Source organism: Hypomesus transpacificus, chromosome 4, assembly GCF_021917145.1.
Source record: "Hypomesus transpacificus isolate Combined female chromosome 4, fHypTra1, whole genome shotgun sequence".
NCBI classification, from domain to species: domain Eukaryota; kingdom Metazoa; phylum Chordata; class Actinopteri; order Osmeriformes; family Osmeridae; genus Hypomesus; species Hypomesus transpacificus.
The window spans coordinates 6,303,733-6,325,835 of NC_061063.1; the positions used below are offsets into that span (position 1 = coordinate 6,303,733).

At 45.2% G+C, this 22,103-nt stretch overlaps 2 protein-coding genes across 4 annotated transcripts; both read right to left on the bottom strand.

Annotated features, from left to right (window-relative positions):
- Positions 1 to 205: 205 nt before the first annotated feature.
- Positions 206 to 16,131, bottom strand: rnf19b (ring finger protein 19B). 2 transcript variants are annotated; one of them, XM_047019020.1, is made up of 12 exons: positions 15,901 to 16,131; positions 8,973 to 9,093; positions 8,728 to 8,740; positions 7,883 to 8,605; positions 5,405 to 5,604; positions 4,858 to 5,002; positions 4,315 to 4,477; positions 3,594 to 3,708; positions 3,214 to 3,354; positions 2,814 to 3,003; positions 2,437 to 2,571; positions 206 to 2,308 (listed from the first exon to the last, which is right to left on the bottom strand). In XM_047019020.1, the coding sequence occupies exons 4-12, from the start codon at positions 8,536 to 8,538 to the stop codon at positions 1,873 to 1,875; spliced, it is 2,181 nt and encodes a 726-aa protein (XP_046874976.1). In that variant the 5' UTR covers positions 8,539 to 8,605; positions 8,728 to 8,740; positions 8,973 to 9,093; positions 15,901 to 16,131; the 3' UTR covers positions 206 to 1,872. The 2 variants fall into 2 exon arrangements, with proteins under 2 accessions (XP_046874976.1, XP_046874975.1); XM_047019019.1 differs by having other exon boundaries at positions 7,883 to 9,093; positions 15,837 to 16,131.
- Positions 16,132 to 16,385: 254 nt separating this feature from the next.
- ak2 (adenylate kinase 2) lies at positions 16,386 to 19,898 on the bottom strand. 2 transcript variants are annotated; one of them, XM_047018752.1, is made up of 7 exons: positions 19,633 to 19,894; positions 18,768 to 18,893; positions 18,490 to 18,600; positions 18,278 to 18,372; positions 17,982 to 18,054; positions 17,524 to 17,725; positions 16,386 to 16,594 (listed from the first exon to the last, which is right to left on the bottom strand). In XM_047018752.1, exons 1-7 carry the CDS (start codon positions 19,729 to 19,731, stop codon positions 16,587 to 16,589), a joined length of 714 nt encoding a protein of 237 aa, XP_046874708.1. In that variant the 5' UTR covers positions 19,732 to 19,894; the 3' UTR covers positions 16,386 to 16,586. The 2 variants fall into 2 exon arrangements, with proteins under 2 accessions (XP_046874708.1, XP_046874707.1); XM_047018751.1 differs by lacking the exon at positions 16,386 to 16,594 and having other exon boundaries at positions 16,602 to 17,725; positions 19,633 to 19,898.
- Positions 19,899 to 22,103: the final 2,205 nt, after the last annotated feature.

The following is a 22,103-nucleotide window of genomic DNA, read 5'->3' on the forward strand; positions in this document are numbered from 1 at the left end:
TAATAAGTATTAATCCCATGATATAACCGATTGAAAATCCTGGAGCAAATATAGTGTATTTTTAATTGTGCTTCTGTGACAAAAAAGGAAAGAGTAGCAGTCTACCTTTATGTTTCTTCCCATAATTTGCCTCCATTCACCATATGCCCTATACCAACAATATTAGTGTCTAAGACAAAATAACAAGAAGGAATGCAAGTCAATCTTGGTGTAACAGAAGAATGTGTTTATTTTTGCCAAAAGTCCATGTCGTTCACAGTCCTGTATGTACTGCCCTCACAAAGAGGTTTACAAAACAGGACCAGGAGATAAAATATTATACAGTAATACTTTTATATTGCTATCTATTATGTTCATAAATATATTAAACATGTGTATTTGTGTTCCTAGGAGAAATGATAATCTATCTTCTCTCAAACTCAAGAAGTCTCAATCTGTGGTACATTCATGTGGCTTCTCACAGACGGGCAACAAAAAACTAAACAAATTCACATCCACAGGCCAGACTGAATGGTGCCTGGCCAAATGCACAAGCAGCAGACCCTATAAAGCTTTTCTGAAATGAAGAAATGAATCTTCTATTAATACAAATCCTATAACCAAGGAAACCAACTGTAATCAAAGCACAAGGGTGAAATAGTAAACTACTTTTAAACAGTTATCCTTGTTGATAACTTTGTAGAACAAACAAAACCTGGGCTGCAACATTCATTTTTAACAATAACATTTATATTATATAACTCATTTGGTGTCGTCACCAGAGACAAGAATGATCGTTAAGCAGTAAGTATGCAAAGACACTCCAGAAATGACAGCAGTTAGTAATGAATAGCAAAAATAGATCAATACTGAGGTAAAGTGCATAAGTGCTCATTCATGGATTCACTCTTTAGTGGGACAAATACATTGACAAAGAGTCAATCCATTCTTGCTCTCTCTCTCTCTCTGGTAAGAGTTTTAATTGTGCATCTCACTACTCGCCTTACGACTGGCGATCTCTCCCTCATTCTTCCACTCTCTCATACACACACACACACACACACACACAACATTCAGTAGGGTCCCTCAGGCAGCCAGCGTGTCAGAAAGCCAGTGCGTGTTTGTCAGTGAGTGTGTCAACACTAAGGCAAGCAGTCAGCCATTTATGTGAAAACTGTCTGCTGGTTTCACTATTCAACTGACCTTGAAAACCCTCTTCTCTGTGCAGGCGTGGTTTAAGTGCAGAATACCTCTAGCTTGTTATAATAACATATCTGTGCAAACCTAACACTGCCAGTGTAACAAGTACCCACTGTGCTTGTTCACAGCCCCCCTACCCCATACACAACGCAGGTCATGCAGACTCATGCACACTGCAAATAAAATGTTATGGTCATTCCTATACAAACAAATCAGAAACAAGCCAAGAAAAGCTGCACCCACACGTAAAAAAAAAACGCTTCTCACTCATTAGTACCACATCACCCAGATAGTCCTTCTCTCACTGGTGTACTTGGCTACATTTCTATTAATTAAATCTTTCTTTCATTTTTTTTGTTGCAATATTTCTTGTGGCAAATATGAACCTCATGTTTTGCTTTTTTGCTTTAGTAGCCAAGGCATTTTTGCACCAAGAAGTAAACAAAAATTGTATTAAATGTTCAGAGGTAGAACCCTGACTAGGCCCAAGTCAGGCGACTGACAGGTTGATAGATGACAGACAGACAGACACAAGTAGAACAGGTCCTGTCTGTATGTACAAGGTCTTGAAAATCAAATGTAAAAAGCAGCAAATACATAACAACCAAAAAGCTCACGTCAACGATTCAAAAGAAAAGTGAATACATCAAAACCGTTGGGGGGTTTGTGCAATCTCTGAGAGCAGGGAGCCTCTCAGACATAAAGGATGACGTTGTCGGGGGGAGCGTGGAGACCGTCCCCCCCGGTGAGCGCTCTGCAGGTGGGCTGGGGCTGGTGGGGGAGCCGACGGCTCTTGGGGTGGGGGGATTCACAGTCGTCCGACGTCAGCTCGGCTATGTCATCTGATTGGGTGTCCGACATCTCCAGGTCGCTTCGGATGCTTTCTGGCTGGGCCAAAGTGACATCGTGAAGCCCCTCTCTGAGCGATGCCCCCGGTGACAATCCTAGCATCGAGCCGGACAGAGCTCCGCCCCTTCGGGAGCTGCAGTCCTGAGGCTCCTCCCCCACAGAGCCGGTGGCCAGGGTGCCAGGGGGTGGGGTGAGGTCCTCCTCGCTGGTCAGGCAGATGTGGCTGGGTTTGGTCTCAATGTCCACCTGGATCTCCAGGTTGGTGCACTCCCTGGAAGAACTACAGGACAGAGAGATACATTTACACATTTACACAGAGTATCTCCTAGTTAGAGAGAGAGAATAAACATTGACATTTGAGAAAGTGAGAAAGAGTAGAGGTCAAGAAGGAGAGTTCTCCTTGCTCACCTGTCAGGTAGTGTATAGGAGGAGATGATAGATCCTGCCATGCCCCTGGTGCTGGCACAGTCACTACCGGCCCCCAGGCTGCCTGTCTCTCTCTGGGCTGCCTCTTTCCCAAGCTCCCCTCCCTGGACCTCCAGCCTGGAACAGCACAAGACACAGGGCCCCTTCAACCACTCTGCTCAAGATACAGTTCCTCATATTACCATTACAAATACTGAGTAACTTCCATTAAAGGGATTTTCTACGAAAAAGGGAAATGAAACTCGAGGCTACTGCCTCTATTTACTGTAACTATTTTCAAAACACGATCACCCTGTTTAAGAAGTGGTGGGGGTGATTGACAATCCCCTCCCCAAACCCCTCCTCACCCTCCTTCATACCTGCTGTATTTGCAAGTCCGGGACCCTAGGGCTCCCCCGGCCAGAGTGTTGAAGTGTGGCGTGTCCCCCAGCCTCCCCGGAGCCACTGAGAGGCCCTCACTGGGGGAGGTGGTGCTGAGGCCGCTGGCCGCACCTTCAGTGCTGCTCTCCCCCAGGCTGGGGGACTTTAGAGCCCGCCAAGCATCTGCCACTGGAGGGGGGGACGAGAGATTGGGAGGAGAAGAGGACATGAAAAAACACTATAGAACTCTGCTTTATGCAGGGCCAATATAAAACAAATCTTTATATTAATGTGGTGAGTCATACTAGGAGAAAACATTTACTCTCTATAGATTTTTTTGAAACGCATTGGGACCTCTGTTGAAGTAAAGTAAAACAGTTACCGTGTTGACAAGCTCACCTGTGATTGGCCCATCGTCCTCATCAAAGTCTATCCTCATGCCACGGCCTTTGCCCCGGCTCACTCCACAACCTCCCCCGCGGCACAGCGAGATGGGCACCACGCCGTACACATAGGCCAGCATGATGGGCACGCCAATCCCTGGAGAAGAGAAAGGGAGTCGTGAGGTCATCAATCTGAGACAGCACTTGTCACCAATCACATTCTGATGTCTCCATCTCTGATATCTGAGGCAATGTTGAAATACTCTTTATAATTCAGCACTGTAAGGTTTTGTTACAGGAAACCTCAGACACTCCTTGGCATTCTCAGCTACCTGGTTGAAACCAAGTCACTGAGCTGGTATTAGATTCTAATGAGAATGTTCCATGATTGCTTACCAACACTGACGGCAGCTATAACTGGAGCAGTGATGATTGACAGGGCCACTCCTCCGGTGATGGCCAGGTTTCTACGGTGACGAGAGGCCTTCTTTCCCTCATAATGAGCGTGGATCTGGCAGAGACAGAACAAACACAGGATACAAGCTATTAAAAGACCAGTTACTATTCTTTAACTCATTTAACAACTCTTTTCAACTGCAGTTTGACCATAACACCATCAAAAACCAGTTAACATAACCCTGAAAACCTTAAATGTGATCAAATTCTAACATTTAAGTGTGATGATGATGTGTAACAATATTTTCCCTTCACCAAATATAACAAAGCTCAAAGGTGTTCCATTCATTTTGCTGAGTAATATCTGCTGTACTGAGTGGGCTGGAGCGGGGACGGATCGTGAGAGAACAGGGAGGGAGAAGGAGAGAGAGGGAGAGGGAGAGTGTTCAACATTCCAATGACATGACAGAGAACCCTGCTGTTCAGCCAAGTCACCACACGAGGATGCTACATGTGTTTAGGACTTACACGAAAAAAATATTTAGAGCTTAACTGGAATTTGAGCAGAAAACATACTTGTATAAATGTTTAAGGCATGTGAAATTATACTATAAAAGCACACGTCATCTGCTTCTAATATCCCTCAAATGATTGTGTTAATACTGTTGGGTCACACTGGAGAGGTGACTGTAAGGCCAAACCATACATGCTCCTGCCTCACCTTGCGTCCTACATAGACAGGAATGCCTATGACCATGGCGGGCACGGCGATGCCAGCGATGAGCGTGATGCCCACAGGGGCGCCAATCAGCGTACCCAACTGCCACAGGATCTTCTTCTTCCTGCTCCACGGCTTCTTGCCCCAGAAGGTACACCCTGACGGACTGAGAGAGAGAACGAGGGAGGAAGGAGAGAGAGAGAGACAGAGAGGGAATGAGACACGGTGGGAGTGAAGAAAATAAAAAAAAAAATAGAAATTAAAGGAGGGTGGGAAATCCACACAGGATGGAAAGAGAGGGGGAGGACAGACAGGATAATGCATTTTCCACATTGTGAAACCCAAGTTCAGATAGTCAACAGAATCATGACACTAGACACTCCTTCTCTTTTCTCCTTCTTTCTTTGCAGAGGAGGTACCTGTGTCATGATGTTCTCACAGAGACATGCCACATAGCACTCAGACTGAGGGCTCATCTTACCGAAGCATCGTCTGTTGTGCTATTGTCAAGTTGTGACTGGAGTTGGCAGAGTGTGTGTGTCTCACCTGAGGTAGTGCAGGTCCGAGATCTCCTTCATGCAGAGCCAGCAGAACTCACAGCCACACACCGCGCAGGTCATGTGATTGCAGCTGCCATCGTTCATTTTGATGATGTAAGCACCGCAACGTGGACAAGGCTTGATGTCATCCGCTGGGGACAGAAACCGTGGTGATCATGGGTTAGTGAAATCCACTGACCAACACTGAAGACTCAAACCTGAGACGTTTACAAAGAAGGTGAGGGACACCAAATGAAATGGAAATTGTCTATAATGTCATTTGACTGTCACTGTCTTTATCTCCTTATTTCTCTCGGTACGTAAACATGTTTGAGTCACAGCTCGGCTGTGGTTGATGCTGGCACAGATAACTGTGTTTAACTGGAAGACGCGTACACTATAAAGGGGAAGTTTTGAACAGGAAGCTCACTGATAAACTGAAATCGAGAACTGCGTGTCTGTGCGTGCGTCACAGAGATGGAGAGAGAAAGAAATAGAAACCGATACAGAAAGAGAGATGGAACCAAAGTGTGGATGTGTGGGTGTGTACTCACCAGGCCCCTGCTCCTGGGTGTAGCTGGGTGAGTGATTGCTGTGGGTGTGCAGGGACAGTGCCCTCTGCTGGCGGGCAGAGTCGCAGGTCTGGTTGGGGTGCCAAGCCTGCTTGCAGTGGTAGCAGAACTCTGCCCCACAACCCTCCCTACGGCATACCAGCCGCGGGCAGCTGGCACAGCCAGATGCAATCACAGCAAACCTGGTAGAGACAGAAAGAGAGAGAGGGGGATCGAGAGAGAAAAATCGGGGACAAAGAGAGACAAATAGAAACAAAGACAGAAAGAGACACACAACAAAAGAGAGAGAGAGAGAGAGAGAGAGAGAGAGAGAGAGAGAGAGAGAGAGAGAGAGAGAGAGAGAGAGAGAGAGAGAGAGAGAGAGAGAGAGAGAGAGAGAGGGGTTTGGAGAGAGCAGGGTCAGAGAGTCAAAAGTGAATACTTTTTCTATTAGACTTACCATCCACCTCAATATGAAAGTGAGAGAGGAAAGTGACATTTCAGAAACATTCTAAAGCTGTAGAGTCTGCACTCTTTATCTTTATTAACAAAACCAGACAGAATCTTAGGCCATTCTTTTTGCACGCTTTTTCTACACCCTCTCTCTGTGCTTCCAACCTTCCAGAGACATCACACCACAGCTGACCACAGTTCTCCTTTACATCTCAGACCTGCCTGTAGCTAGGGAAAGGTCCCAATTAGTCTGGCCTCTGAAGTCAACTAATACCAGCTAGCTCAACAGCCCTAGTCCAATCTGGTTTATGCTGGTATTTCCCAACATCATATTTGTTGTGTTGACACTCTGGATGCTTGTCTGACAGGCCAGGAACGAGTTGTAACCAAGATTTGCCAAAGCAGCCTGTTTCTACGTCAAGACATGTCAAGGCAGTCATGTGATTGGTCGCTTCTTCAGCAATGGCGTGCAGTAATGTGTGACATCACAGCAGGAAGCTGGGTGGAGGTGGAGCTGATGAGTGTTGGTGTGACTAGCTGCATGTCTGTACACAGACGGTCCTATTAAAAATAACAAATCTACACACACCCACAGACACACGTCCACACAGTTAGGAATACAGATGTCTGCTCTCAGTTTGTTACCACACACACAAAGCCTTGGTATCAAGTGGGTCACAAGTACACGGAAAGACTGAACACACTCGCACACTGCCCAGTGAATGTGTCCTGAACACTTTAATTAAATCCAAATCCTCTGTTACCCGTGGCAACTCTACCTCTGTGCCGCATCGCTAGTCACCATGGCAACTGACAGCCTGCCGAGCAAGCAGTGGACGCCTGGCTGCTCTGATTGGACAAGTAAAGTCAAGTCATTGGACAAGTTGGGGAGTCAGATGGCTGAGCGGTTAGGGAATCGGGCTATTAATCAGAAGGTTGCCAATTCGATTCCCGGCTTCGCAAAATGATGTTGTGTCCTTGGGCAAGGCACTTCACCCTACTTGCCTCTGGAAGAATGTCCCTGTACTTACTATAAGTCGCTCTGGATAAGAGCGTCGACTAAATGAAAATGTAAAATGTCAGTCAGCTGTCAATCAGGAATGGCCGATGAAAACTGTGTGTGAGTGTGTTTGTGTCTGCCTGAATCGTTTGAAAGAGTGCTGTGGGATTTGATGTGGCAGGCAGTTAGAGAAGAAAGACAGACAAAGAAAGAGGGAGGGAGTCAGGGATGGAAATACGTCGAGAAATGAGGTGAGACCGATGTGTCCCACACAGTGGCACCATGCAGGGGCTCCTATCTAGACATCTGTGGCACTACTCATCCAACCCATGAGTACTATGTGTGCTGTATATGGTACGCATTCACACACACACACACACACACACACACAGTTTTCTCCTCAATAAACACACACAGGCATACAGTGGCACACACACAGCCCTGTAAATTTGTGCCATCTCGCCCTCTAGATGCCCTGTCTTGATATGTGGTAGTGAGTCAGAGGACAGCGTCCTGGTAGAAATGTAGGCCATCTCTCTCTAGGCCTGCCTCAACAACGGCCCTGACTCTACCGCATACAGAACCTTTCCTATCTAGTCTGGAGGCAGGCCAGCACAGGCTGCTGTTGGCCTTCCCACACAATCACACTGTACACACACACACACACAAACCTATCTATCTCTCTCTGTTTTTTTGAACAACAACCAAAAAAGATCCCCCAAAATGGTTTCCCCACAGCTTTTACAATTCTCCACATTTCAGCCATTTCTAACCCAGTGACCGTACCTCACTTTGGTTTTCACCCTTACTTTCAGTTTCTTTTCAGAGCAAAATCAGCTATCCTACTCAACTCATTCAAGAGGTAATTTGACCAACGTACTCTTGGGATGGACTGGAGAAAGCATCTTAAGCCTTTCTAAACGGAAATGTGTGTCTGTGGGCATCACCTTAAACCATTCATTTATCAATATGTTCATACATACATACATACATCTTTTCATCCACACCACCATCTGATTGGTTCTTACCCGCAGTCGGGGGCAGGGCACCACCGGCAGTCCGGGTCAGAGGCGAGGCAGCGCCGCAGCAGGAACTCCTCGTACTTTTCCAGGAGCGCCGCGTCATCCAAGATGTCCGCCACCTGCCGAGGGACCAGCCGCTCGGCGCACTCTGGGCAGCTGAGCTGCACGCGACTCTCGGTGATCTCAATGCGCAGGTACTGGCGCAGGCAGCCAAGGCAGGAGCGGTGGCTGCACCCCAGCAGCTCCGGCAGCTGCTCTGGGAGCTGGCGCACCAGGCACAGGGGACACTCCAGGAGGCCTTCCCCAGTGGAGGGAGGCCCAGCCAGGGATGGATAGCTGGAGGAGAGGGGCTCCACTGGGGCAGAGGCAGCTGGGTCCTGGAGAGCTGGGGATGTTGTGGTTGGGGGGGTAGGGGCAGTGTGAGGGGCTGGAGGGATGAGCTGCTGTTGCTGCTGTTGTTGTTGTTGTTGTTGAGGCTGGTGGTGGTGTTGGAGGGTCAGAGGAGTGGCAGTTGCTGCTTTGGCTCCTCGGGAACCCCGTTTGCTGTGGAAGAGGCTGTGGAAGGAAATGCGGCCTTGGCGCTTGACCGGCGCCCGACACTTCGGGTTGGGTACGCCGCTAATAGAAGTGGGGGGGGACTCCGAGTCCTTCTCAGATCCCATCTTAACCCGACGGAGAATTCCGTGGACGTTCCTGTAGTCTCAGTACAGTACTACCTCACGAAGGAAACTTGACAAACACACACAGGCAAACAAGGGGGTTTGTCCTCTTTTTTTGAAAAAAATGCAACAATGCCACTGAAAGTCTTTCTCCGAGAAGGAAAAAAAGTAGAAAAGAAACACTTTTCTTACCACAAAAAAAACGCTGAAACGAAACACAAAAAGAGAAGGTAAAACAGATAAATTCCCCTTCCTTCACACGTCTCGTTTCAAAAGCACAATGGTGAAAGAAGACAGAATCAACCAATCAAGTGTGTTCAAAAAGCGTTTAGCATAAAAATACAAAACAAGAGATTTTACTGGAGGCAGTTGTGGTCAGCCTATGGCAGGCATGTATCTAAAACAATGACAAGCAGCGTCTTAGTGAGGTTATTTACACTGTGACAAATCCTTGTTAGTGTCGGCCCCTCGTCAGAATTCCTTTTCTTGTCCTTTTTTCCGTCTCTCTCTTCGTTTCTTGTCCTCTGCGTGTGTCTCGCATGCTCTCCATTCACTCGTCTGTGAGGAGGAAGAAGAACAGAACAGGAAGTTGGCGCAGAGAACAGTGGGGAGCATGCTCAGTAGGACACTCCTCTCTTTCCCTCTCTCCCTCCCTCCTCAGTCCTTCTCTGTATCTCTCTCTGTTTCGCTTTGTCTCCCTTTCAGTTGTGTTTCTATCCCCTCCACCCTCTATTCCCTCCATCCTGCCCGAACACACACACACACACTTTTCCTATGATTACACAATTGCCTCCTGACAGTCTTGATGCAGATTCTCAGACAAAAAGCATTATGTACAGGATGTACAGTATACACACATATAAGCCACACGTCACTGATAAACAAATGCTTACAGAATCTTGTAGGAAGCAATATCACACAATACATTTTGTAATGTCCTCAGCCTCCCTGGGAAAGTCTATTCAGGGGTCCTGGAGAGGAGGGTCCGTCGGATTGTCGAACCTCGGATTCAGGAGGAGCAATGTGGTTTTCGTCCTGGCCGTGGAACAGTGGACCAGCTTTATACCCTCCGCGGAGTCCTGGAGGGTACATGGGAGTTCGCCCAACCAGTCTACACATGTTTTGTGGATTTGGAAAAGGCGTTCGACCGTGTCCCTCGGGGGCTCATGTGGGGGGTGCTCCGAGAGTACGGGGTACCGGATTTCCTGATCGGGGCTGTCCGGTCCCTGTACGACCGGTGCCAGAGTTTGGTCCGCATTGCCGGTAGTAAGTCGAACTTGTTTCCGGTGAGGGTTGGACTCCGCCAGGGCTGCCCTATGTCACCGATTCTGTTCATTACCTATATGGACAGAATTTCTAGGCGCAGCCAGGGTGTTGAGGGGGTCCGGTTTGGTGACCTCAGGATCGGGTCGCTGCTTTTTGCGGATGATGTGGTCCTGTTGGCTTCATCGGGCCGTGACCTTCAGCTCTCACTGGAGCGGTTCGCAACCGAATGTGAAGCGGCTGGGATGCGAATCAGCACCTCCAAATCTGAGGCCATGGTAATCGACCGGAAAAGGGTGGAGTGCCATCTCCGGGTCGGGGAGGAGATCCTGAACCAAGCGGAGGAGTTCAAGTATCTCGGGGTCTTGTTCACGAGTGAGGGAAGAATGGAGCGCGAGGTCGACAGGCGGATCGGTGCGGCGTCCGCAGTGATGCGGGCTCTGCATCGGTCCGTCGTGGTGAAGAAGGAGCTGAGTCGAAAGGCGAAGCTCTCTATTTACCAGTCGATCTACGTTCCTACCCTCACCTATGGTCACGAACTATGGGTAGTGACCGAAAGAACGAGATCGCGAATACAAGCGGCCGAAATGAGCTTTCTCCGTAGGGTGTCCGGGCTCTCCCTTAGAGATAGGGTGAGAAGCTCGGTCATCCGGGAGGGGCTCAGAGTAGAACCGCTGCTCCTCCGCGTCGAGAGGAGCCAGCTGAGGTGGCTCGGGCATCTGATTAGGATGCCTCCTGGACGCCTCCCTGGTGAGGTGTTCCGGGCACGTCCCACTGGGAAGAGGCCCCGGGGAAGACCCAGGACACGCTGGAGGGACTATGTCTCTCAGCTGGCCTGGGAACGCCTTGGGGTCCCCCAGGAAGAGCTGGCGGAAGTGGCCGGGGGGAGGGAAGTCTGGGCCTCCCTGCTTAGGTCGCTGCCCCCGCGACCCGATCCCCGGACAAGCGGCAGATGACGACGACGACGACATTTTGTAATACAACAACGCAGTCATATGTGTAATGATGACAGTACATAAAGAAGCTGATCTGACTATCAATGCTGGGCATGGAACTATGCTGTTAACAGTCTTGTCATGCCATTTTTCTCAATCTTCGACTGCTCTCGGCCTTTGTTTCTCAGTCAATAGGAGAACCTCTTATCTCAAAGATATAAAAACACACACACAGACACAGACAAGGCTGCAAGATCCTCTCTACCTCACACTGCGCTGCTACCGCGGTTACCATGGAGATTCTCACTATGAGCAGAGCAAACAGCGACCTACTCGGTGACTTCGGCTCTTACGTAGGCACTCAACGATATACACACACAAACCATCATACCCTCACTCATGCACATAACATGGACACTATCATTTGCTGCCTTAGGCAGATAGGCCCAGGGCTGCTGACAGTATGTGTACCAAAATGATAGGTGTGCTGAGTATAACTAGAGCGAGAGACGAGAGCGAGAGAGAAGTGAGAAATGCAGAGAGAATTGAGGTGAAAATGAGTGCTACAGGATATGTGCCACTTTGTTTAAGACTAATACTCCTACCTTTACACATGTGCACTCACTCTCTCTCACAAATGGCCTGGTTTCCCTTACTAACTTACTAAATAGATATCTACTACAGGAAGTAAATAAGAACTACAGGAGGAAACTGCAGATGAACAATGGACAGCAAAGATTGGCAGTATTGAGAGCATAGGTGGTTATCAGACAGTTATCTGCACCAGTCAGACAGAGGCACAATGTCCTCCTCATGTCTTTTCTGTTAACATATCTTGCTAGCTAAGAAATATACTCATGGATAAAGATTAGAACAGACATTATGGAAAAATATATACTAAAATGGTTTAAACACACAAAGATGGATATAACTCACATTATCAGAGCACTGTTGCCTTGGTCCCTGTATCCCTCCCTGCTTGGGTGAAGGGCCACTGTTGAATCATGGGAAACGCAGTCTAAAAAGAGCCCATGTCTATATTTATCTTGTACCATCAGGGATGGTAATAGGCCCTTTTTCCTGCTGCCCTCACTTTAGGGTGACACCACACACACACCCGCACACACATTCCATGGAAGAGACATAACAGCCATCTGTGAGCCAATTGTACAGTTTGACAGTGTGTGTGTGTTGGTGACTGAGTCAAGATTTTGTGACTATGTGCGTGTGCCTCAAAGCTTCGGTATATCAAAAGTCAAAATTGAATTTAAAAATCCTGTCTGTTCTACACAGACAAAAGTGCAAAACTACCTGTCAGACACCCTGAGTTAATATATCTTTGGTGACACAAGTCACACCTTCTCAGCCAAGAAGGAAATTAAGAGGGAAATGTGTGTGACTCTTTTACAAAGGAAGTCTTGGAGGAATTCCCCTGGTCACCTTTTGATGCAACATTGAATATCCAAAGATCCTCAGAGGTTTCTTCACTGTGCTGAAACTCACATCTATATCCCAGTTGATCACCTACACACACATTTAGGAAAACCTATCGACATGTTTGATTCTTCATACTTTCTATGTCCACCACTTACTAAAAGCATCGGCTGAATGAATAAAATGGCCATGTAAAATCAAAGTGTAAATGGTAAGTAATCTACATAGATTCATTGGAATTTGAGGCTTGTAGGAGAAGGAGGATTTGTGTGTGTAATTAAAGAGCAGATGGCCATGAACAGACTGAGAACTCTGTGGTCTGCACTCTGTCATCGACACATTCTTTGTTCCTCACTTGTCGTCCAACTCAACTGCTCCACAAACAAATATAGTAATTTGGTATCTCACGCTTACTTTCTCATTCATTCATTCATTTGTTCATTCATTCTTTCTATCCCTCCCCCCTCTCTCTTTAACACACACACACACACACACACTAATACTTTGTAATACCCTTAGTGCTGACCTTTCCTGCATGTTGTATTCAAGATGTTGTTGTAGCACTGCCTTGAAAACAGACTGCAACTTCAAAATAGTCGACAATGTTGCAGTTGAGGTGTGATGTTGTCACTCTCTTATCAACCACATTTCAGCAGTATTGTAGTTGAGAATGTCATTGTTGCACTGTGTCTACTAAAAAGGTAGGCCTAAATGCTGTACTTGATATTGCAGTTTTTAAATGCCGTTTGGATAAAAAAACGTCTGCAAAATAAATCCAATCTGAGTGTAAATGTATGCCTGGAATGAGAGTTTGAAAGGGGTGGACCTGTGTGTGTGTGCGTGCTGTGAGCCATCCTGACAGAGACATCACTCTTCCCTGATGCCTCTGTGAGGCTGCTCAGTCTGTCTGTCTGCTCGTCTGGCAGGGATCAGCACTTCTACCTCTAATCAAGTTGTGTCTCAGCACTTTAAGGCTTCCTCTGGTTCTGACATGTTAGGTTGAAACACACACACTCTCTTCCACACACACACACACACTATTAGGTGAATTAGGTGTACTAACCGGTGTGCAGGAAGAAGACTTAATTCATTTTACGTAACATGTTGAGTCACTAAGATCCGAGTCTGCATCTGTTCCTGGCTGACCTTAGTTAGCCTTAGCCTCCCAACTTTACTGTACTGCTGTTAGGTCATAGCTACAGGAGCAGGTGGCCACACTGTGGTGGTTCTGTAAAATTTCTAGACTGGGGTGTGTGGAGATGGAGGAAGAAAGCTAAGCTGTCGGCTACATCCGGAGGTTTGACAGTTTGTTTGTGCTGGGAACGGTTGTTTCATTTACTGCCTGCTGCAATTATGCAAGTGTCACAAGACAAAGAGTGAAAGAGAAAATGTCAAAGTTAAAGCCAAGACATGGATTGGATATCCATGTACAAATACAAAGTGTTCACATCCATGAACCTTTTTGGATGTACACCCCCCACACATGGATTACTGTGCTTATCATGTTTGTTTATTCTATGTGAAACTCTGTTGTATGTGTCTTATTGCTATGCTGTATCTTGGCCAGGTCGCAGTTGTAAATGAGAACTTGTTCTCAACTAGCCTACCTGGCTAAATAAAGGTGAAATAAATAAAAATAAAATAAAATGGAAGTGCGTAGTTAACCCTCTCCAAAAAGCCTGAGCAAACGGCCCAGGGCTGCTCCAAACACACTAGGACATTCACAAACACACACACACACCCACGTTGAGACACGCGCACACACTGACAGATCTTGCAGAGACAGACTGGCGGTTAAGCTAATTGGCAGGGGTACAGTGATACTTGTTTAAGCCTGTGTAAACCCTGAGCTGTAGCCTGGGCAGCAGGTCCCCGGGCGTGATGGGTTACTGAACAGAGTCCATGAGAGGCCCATCTCATCAGACAGGATAAAACAGATAAAACAGCCCTCTGGCCAGAGACACAGTTACACCTCCATGACTATCTTCTCTTCTTTCTCTCTCCCTCATTGCCTTTCTGTGTCTCAGACACTTTCTCTAGGAGGGATATCATGTCTTCCCTCTCCCCTTTCTGTTTCTTTCCTGTCTTCAGGGGGGGGGGGGGGGGCTACTAAGGCTGCTTCCAAACTTCAAACTTGTCCAGTCATGTCGTGATGGACATGTTCCATTTGTACAAACCGATCAGACACAGCACAGCTGGCTCTCCCTGTTCAGTTCTGAGTTTAATTCATGGAGTTTTCGAAGGATTTTCAAACAACACTGAAGCCTCCTACACTTTCAGTTGACAAGGGGCTTAAGGACATGCTGAGCCAAAAATGTATTTTTAAGCATTTATTTTGCGATCACACGGACAACCACATCTTGCTTTACTCTGGAATCCACCTTTATCAGTCACATCTCCCTTCTATGGAAAATGAGAAACCGGAATAACCGTTTGCTCTTTTGATGAACTTTCATACCCAGACAGGGAAACACAAGACAGATCAGAGACAGACACACACGTCCACTACATTACATTTAGTCATTTAGCAAACGCTCTTATCCAGAGCAACTTAGTCAGTACAGGGACATTCCCCCGAGGCAAGTAGGGTGAAGTGCCTTGCCCGCGGATACAACTTCATTTCGAATGGCCGGGAATCAAACCGGCAACCTTCTGATTAATAGCCCGATTCCCTTACCATTCAGCCATCTGACCCCCTACATTAGAATAGATTCCTCTCACACATCTGAAAAGAATAACACCCACAATCTCATTCATGCAAACTGTCATACACACCCTATTCCCCTGTATACCAAAGATACATGAGAAGGAAAGACAGCAGAAAGAGAGCGGGAAAAGAGGGCATCAGGCTGACAGTGAGCTATAATTAGAGGTGTTTAGGAAGAAAACTGCTGAGTTGTTGAATGTTTAATGTTGAGGCTGGAGGCATCACACCATCAGCGAGCAGCCCCAAGAAACAGCCCTTTGGGCCCTGAACTACCACACACACAGACAAGCGGATGCCAAGATGTCCTATATTAATGTTGCTAGACAGATTGGAAGTCTAATGGAAAACTCTCAAATACATTTTTAGATAAATATAATAACTGGTCCCATACAGACTTAAATATTGTGAACAAGACCAGCTAAAACTGCTAGCTGGGTTCAGCTGTCCATGGCGTCACTCCTTCCCTTCCGTGGAATTATATCCTTGCCTCAATAAACACTGCCTGGAAAACTGCCGAATAAGGGAGGGGTGATACCCAGAAGGTGTGAATGGATGGATAAAATAATCGATGAAGAGACAATGAAGACTAGTGTCCAAAACGCTATTTGAATAGAGTCAAACTGAAATCTTGTTCTATCAACCAGGAAAATTGATTAGGGGAATTTGACTTATAGGCTGCATATCCACTGTAAACATGTAGACTATGGACACACACTAAACTATTTTCTATAAACACTCGTCGTGACCAGGTGTGTTGACAGTAAATGTCATCTTGGTCAAAATGACCTGTTATCAAACTACGGAATATTTGAGTCGGCCTTTCCACCATTATAGCCTTCGTCTATGGATAAAGATGGAAGGAAATGTTATTATCGAGTTTGTGGACTAGTCGCTAAAGTCCAACACAAACACAATTGGTAGCCTATTTTTAACGGTATTCAAAGAACTGTGAGCAGTCTTACCTCTGGGTGGATCAGATATCGTCCCCAGAACCAGCGTCTAAGTAAAAAAAAAAGATCAACTCACGGAGGTACGATGCGCAGTGTCCGCTTTTTTTCGCCAAAACTCAATTCAACTCTTCGTCGGTATGACCAAGGCAAGGACTCGAGTCAATAATTTTCGTAATTTTCGCCGAATCTGAGATATAGACGGCTAGTGACAATCAGATAGGAAAGGCTCCCAGTGGCTTCGGGAGCTTGGTAATTTAGTGTTCGCAGCTTGCTTCTTCTGAACGCGTCACGAAGGAAAACCCCGGTCCGTGACGAAAGATGCATATAACACGGAAACCCCACCCCGTGACATCATACCTGGAAGCTCACATCTATCACAACCCATTTGTGTAAATAAATAAGGGAAATAAACTGCCATGGAACTGGCAGCTAAGGATAGATCACAGATCATTAATATTACCAGTAAAACAGAACAATCCTTTATTGTATGTCACGTGGGCTAGCTAAGTGGATTTGGTACATGAAGCACAATAAGAAACTTGACAATTAGTGAGAAAGGTGTAGAAAAGCATCTGTTCTGTTTATTAGAATGGTGAACATGATTAAGTAAATTTGGAGATGGCTTGCGGGATTCCTGGAACAGGGTGTGCTATGACTATGCACACAACAGCACCAATTCACTTTACGTGCTAAACGTCAACCCCATCCCCCAACCCTCTCATTCTCTCGCCAGGACTGGGCTGGATGGGGAAAGGTTGAGGTTCAAACAGCTGCAAAAGAAAGAAAAAAAAGAGGAGAATATATGATTTATATCTCATGTGAATTGAAATGATAAAATAGTTGAATGTAATGTTACATTCAACAATTCAAAGCATTGGGCTTTACATTCAAGTTTACACAGAAACCTACCACATGGTTTGGCACATTAACAATTACTAACCAATAGAGTCCAAAAGATTTTGAGGGAAGTATTACTCAACGCAGTGTACAACTTGGTTAATCTAGGTTTTAACAAGACATGCCGAAAATAGCTTTAGAGAGGTGACTGACAGGTAGGTTAACATCTGAGCAGTTTTACAGTCTACATCCAAGATGTCAATGAAATAATAAGAAGAAGAGAGTGCAAAGAAGAAAAGCCCACAGCAGAGTAGTCTGTAATTGGAGGAAAACACAGGCAGCATCTGCTCAAAAGGAACTTCAGTTTACAGACCAAAGAAAACAATGGAACAATATTAAGGTGCAAAAGATGAGCTCACAATACACTTACGAACTCAGCATTCCTGAGTCGAGGAATCACAGCATGTTAAATATTTATACAACGTGTCAAAAGTTCTCACTATGACATGTCAATGTGATAAGAACCACAAGCCCAATGAGACCACAGGGAAAAAGAGCATAATTAATTATAGCAGTAAAAGTAACCAATCTAGTCTTGCTTCTAGCTGTAGCTGCAGACCACAAGTTCCTTTAAAAAATGTTGGGTCTTGAGGAGCCTGGAGTAGATGGTGCAAGTGACAGAAGAGAAAATGAAGGAAAAGAGAAGGTGGGGAGTTTAGAAGTGAGGAGCATGGACAAGAGGGACTGAAAGACCCAGACGTAATTGGGAGTTTAGAGGTAGAGAGGAGCTGGGATGAGATACGGAGGAAACAGGGAGTGAGGAAGAGGAGGGGAGTTTAGAGGAAGAGCACCAGGTCTTTACAGGCAGGGCTGGAGGCAGAGAAGGCAGCGAGGATGGAGGCGAAGACAAGGTCAGGTGACTGGGCAGCGTCCACGGCCGTGTGGATGCCGCGGGTGCTGTAGTACTGCACCAGGGGCACAGTCTGGCGGTGGTAGGCCTCCAGACGAGAATGCAGCGTTGCCTCGTTGTCATCACTACGCCGCATCAGCGGCTCCCCGGTCACCTGAGGATCAGAGAGAGGGGTAAAACGACAACCTCAGTGACACACCACACACTGCCAACTAAACACCTAAAAGAAAACGAACTGACAATCGGGTCGTAAAACCTCTGGCTTGACTAAGCTACAGTACTCTATTTTTGTACTCCGTTCAATAGTTTGACCTGTGTAGATTTACATCAAGTGCTTTTCATAACTTGAAAAGTGCATATCGTGAGAGTACAGCAAATGATCAAGGACAAAAAGACTAGGAATTTCTTACATCATCCTTCATGGGCTCCTTGGGTGGGTTGAACTCCTCATGGTAGGAACGACCACTAGGCTGGTGAATGAGTCTGGAGAGGAGGAGAAGAGAGGGTTGGGGATACCCTCAAATATGATAATCCTTTGGTATGTCTGTGTGTGTGTGTGTAATCATCTCTTCACAAAGACCCACTCTGCCACAAAGAAGTCTCATCAATAGAATAAATGGCTAGATAGACCTACACTGAACAGGCTCAGCTGGTTGTTTTCAGTGCTTCGAGGTGGGGCTGGATGAAAAACAGTTTTATTATATACCTGCCACAAATCCTGCGCACCAGAAGAGAGTCATCAACAGAGAACTCCACCACAGAGTCCAGCTTCTCTGTCCGCTTGTCCAACAACTCGTCAAGCTATGGAGACACAAGAGGGCCAAAATACACAGCAAGTCAAACAGTAGACTGTTGCTAAATCAACTGAAATGCTAAATACACAGCCAAACTAAAACGGATGTCCAACCAGTCCCTCACCATCTCTGCTTGTTTGACAGTACGGGGGAATCCATCCAACAGGAATCCATTTTTACAAGGGACCGTGTCCAGGTTATTCTCTATGAGTTCTACCACCATGGAATCACTGACCTGTACATACAGAACAGGAAGGTAGGTAAGCAGGACATCAGCATACAAACATTTAACTGAGGCTATACAATGTCCATACAGTGCTTGAGCAAACACAGTAACAAGCTGAAACGCAAGGCTGCCATGGTAAATGCACACACACACACAGTCATAAGCACTGATCTTACCAGTTTTCCAGCATCCATGGTGTCTTTGAGTCTCTTACCCAACTCTGAGCCTGAGGCCACCATGGCTCTGAGCATGTCTCCTGTGGCCAGATGACACACACAGTACTGCTCGGCCAATCTGGGAGCCTGGGAAGGGGAATTTTAGTATGTGTTACATTACAACAGCGTCATATTAAGAATCTCAAACAAAGTTAAAATGCTCAAACATTCAAAGTTGACTTTGGCCTGTATGTGCATGTAGGATTAACTCTATGTCGCGGTTTTTGAGAGTCGTGTTGACAATGCAGTCCAGTCACCATGGACACAATTACCTTAGTGTATGCTAACAAGCTAACAATTTTATGAAGCTAGGGACGGGTATTCTTTATTCTGAATTAAGGGGAGTGGTTTAAAAAGATAACATGCATTAAAATACTCGTACTGTAAAATTAGAAAAGGTGAACAGTTAAAGCGCAGCTGGACCTGAGGTGACATTGAAGTGGCTATCTCGACCTCTGCTTTATCTTCTGACCCTTCACACACTACCAAACGGACTCTGTCGCTTTGCCAGATGCAACATAAATTCGCTCAACGGGTGTCCACGTTTTCACTTTCAAGTTCATCACCTAGCCTGCGATTAACAGCACCACAAAATAACTAGCAAGCAAACCTGTAATCAGTTTTAATTCAGCCCGGGCAGACGACGTACCAAATTGGCTAACTACCATATTACTCGTTAGATACATGGTTAGATAATCGAACTATATAGGATTCTAAGACGAAGGTTAGCGAAAAAAAAGTCGGTCATGCGCACTTAAATTCAGACAGAAAGTATAGCTAACTGTGTAGCTAACACGTTAGCCAGCTAACGTTAGCTGGACCTCACCTGTGTCCCTTTCCCAGCGCCAGGAGGTCCGAGCAGGATAGCTCGAATCCCCTTTCGTACGTCGGACACAGCTTCATTCACTTGTGTGCTTGGTGCCATTTTCCCAATTTGAAAGTGGGCGTTCGAAACTTCCTACCGTCCTTCCTAGTAGCACTAGGACCTGTCCGCTAACTCGGTTTGGAAAGAAAAAGTTCCGCCCCCCTTTGGGTTTTTAGGATTAAAGTCCAACCCTCTCAAGAAGATGTATCTTTTCATTTGACCATCGCAAGTTCAGTCTAAAATTCTGCACGCTGATTTGCTCAAACTTGAACGCATGTCTCGACACGAGTACTACTACATCCGGCTTTAGTATACATGCAAGCTCCAAGATTATGGGTGTTGTCAATTTTTTAAAAAAAAACTAAACATTTTCCATGCTGCCTTGATATTTATATTGAAATTAAAATAAAAAAATACAAATAAATGTATAGATTAAAAAAAATCCAATCATAATACATAAACAATGCCCCAAATGGCATCAACAAAGTTTAACAAATGTAATGCTTAATTCTGATATAACGGTAGTCCCCTATAATGATGACCATACACTCTCATTAACCTGTTCACTCACAGACAACAGACTCCCTGCAACAGTAAATTCCGTGTTTGTATAACATACATGGCGAATTCTGATTCTGACAAGACTGTAGGCTAAGGTGGGCATTCAATGTTCATCCAATATCCTTACATGAACTAAGAACAGATCCTAGATCAGTTAAAGGCAGCTGATAGAGCGGACAACGACTTTTCATTCGTCTTTCTGTAATGTAATAACTGATAGATTTACCTAGTCAACATAGAAGCTTAGTGAGTGCTGATGCACAGAAGGCGTCTATTGCTATGAAGAAAGGCCTGGAAGAATATAACCACTAGATGGCACCAGCACACAATTGCCCTGTCTAATAGAGAGATTAATGCGAAGCAGGTCAGTTTAGGTTGTTTAGGTTCAGTTAGGTTGTGTTTGTTTTACACATTAAATTTGCCATGCTAGGATTGTGTCCGTTGAAATATTATATGTAGTCATTTTGTAGTATTTTGACAGCAAGTCCAGTACAGATTATATCTAGAGACGTAAAGATACATTTGTTACCAACAACCAAAGTCTCAAAACTGAAAAAGAAAACCCAAGCCAAGCTTGAGCTAACATCTAAGCACACTTCTTACACAGAAGCATGGACCTTGTACTATTTTTTTGTATACAACAGATTCAACAATCAAGAGCAAAGAGTTTCAAGATCTAAAATCCAAATACTAAAGTCTTCAAGATGAGAAAGATAGGATGGAGTGGAATCTCCCACAACAGTTTCAGCTTTTCAGTTATGCAGATTGACATGCAATTGGTTACGTTTGATTATTGTTTGCCACCTCTGAATAGTATAATATTACAATGTATTGGATTTAAGAGAAGAAGACATTGGTGTTTAACCTTAATACAAATCTCTAGATTGACAAAACAGGTACATGAGCTCATATGGGGGATTCTCCTTTTTAGAATATGGGCACTTAATAAATCTAATGCACCTAAGAAATAGCTCCTGGAGAGCACTGCACAGCAGTGGGCCCTGGTCTACATTCATCATTTTCTGATCATTTTGTGCCTGTATTCTTTCAGGAGTATTGTATAACTGAACATTTTCTTGTTTGGAAACTGCTTGTTAAACCTGCATGAAAATGTAATACATATAGTAGTGATATATGGGCCTGTCATGGAAATTTGAGAATCAATATAAATAAAAATGTCTTTGTGAGTTAAAATGTATTTTGTAGACGTATTTATTGAATAATGCTTTCTGCAGAAAGGACCAGACACAAACAGAGACACACAAGGTAGTCTGTCAGCGTCTGATGAAGAACTCCCTCAAGAACATCATCATACCTTAACAGTATCCTGGATCCACCAAGAGGACTGAGTTGTTCTAACTGAGTAACGCTGAGTAAAAAAACATCACTAATTTCCTGTTCTACCATGTCATCATTTAAATCGTAACTAAACTTACAGTTTTTTTTCAATTGCTAACATGCATTGGTCACAACTGAAGTCAATGTCAAAACCAAAAAGGGAAACAGAAGTGCATGAGGACCAAACTGTAAATCATTTTTCATTCCTTCAAAAAATGACCAATGACAAGACCGCATTTCCCAAATCCATCCTTCTCCTCATCCATACTACACCATCTGCAAAACACAATATATTTAGAGCACATTTTTGCTAACATGCTGTTTACAAACCTGTTAAAAACACATTGAAAACCAAATAATGGCAAATGCTGTGCATTTTGGTTACAAGCAGAAACATCTAAAAAGCGGAATATTTATATAATTATTCCAACACTGCTAATTACAATGTACGTTTTTCAGGATAGTTTCAATATGGACAGTTTTTAGTCTAGTATCCAAACAGACAAAACGGGATACATTCAAAATGCAGGAGA

What these genes read in the sequence shown, in the direction of transcription:
- rnf19b (XM_047019020.1), bottom strand. Translation starts at nt 8,538, where the DNA reads ATGGGATCTGAGAAGGACTCGGAGTCCCCCCCCACTTCTATTAGCGGC. An exon ending in TGCCCTGCCCCCGACTGCGG is followed by an intron (nt 5,605 to 7,882) that starts GTAAGAACCAAT and finishes TGTCTCTACCAG; the next exon opens with GTTTGCTGTGATTGCATCTG. An exon ending in GGACGATGGGCCAATCACAG is followed by an intron (nt 3,004 to 3,213) that starts GTGAGCTTGTCA and finishes CCCCCCCTCCAG; the next exon opens with TGGCAGATGCTTGGCGGGCT.
- ak2 (XM_047018751.1), bottom strand. Translation starts at nt 19,731, where the DNA reads ATGGCACCAAGCACACAAGTGAATGAAGCTGTGTCCGACGTACGAAAG. An exon ending in GCGCTGGGAAAGGGACACAG is followed by an intron (nt 18,894 to 19,632) that starts GTGAGGTCCAGC and finishes TCCCCTTCCCAG; the next exon opens with GCTCCCAGATTGGCCGAGCA. An exon ending in CCATGGATGCTGGAAAACTG is followed by an intron (nt 18,601 to 18,767) that starts GTAAGATCAGTG and finishes CTGTATGTACAG; the next exon opens with GTCAGTGATTCCATGGTGGT.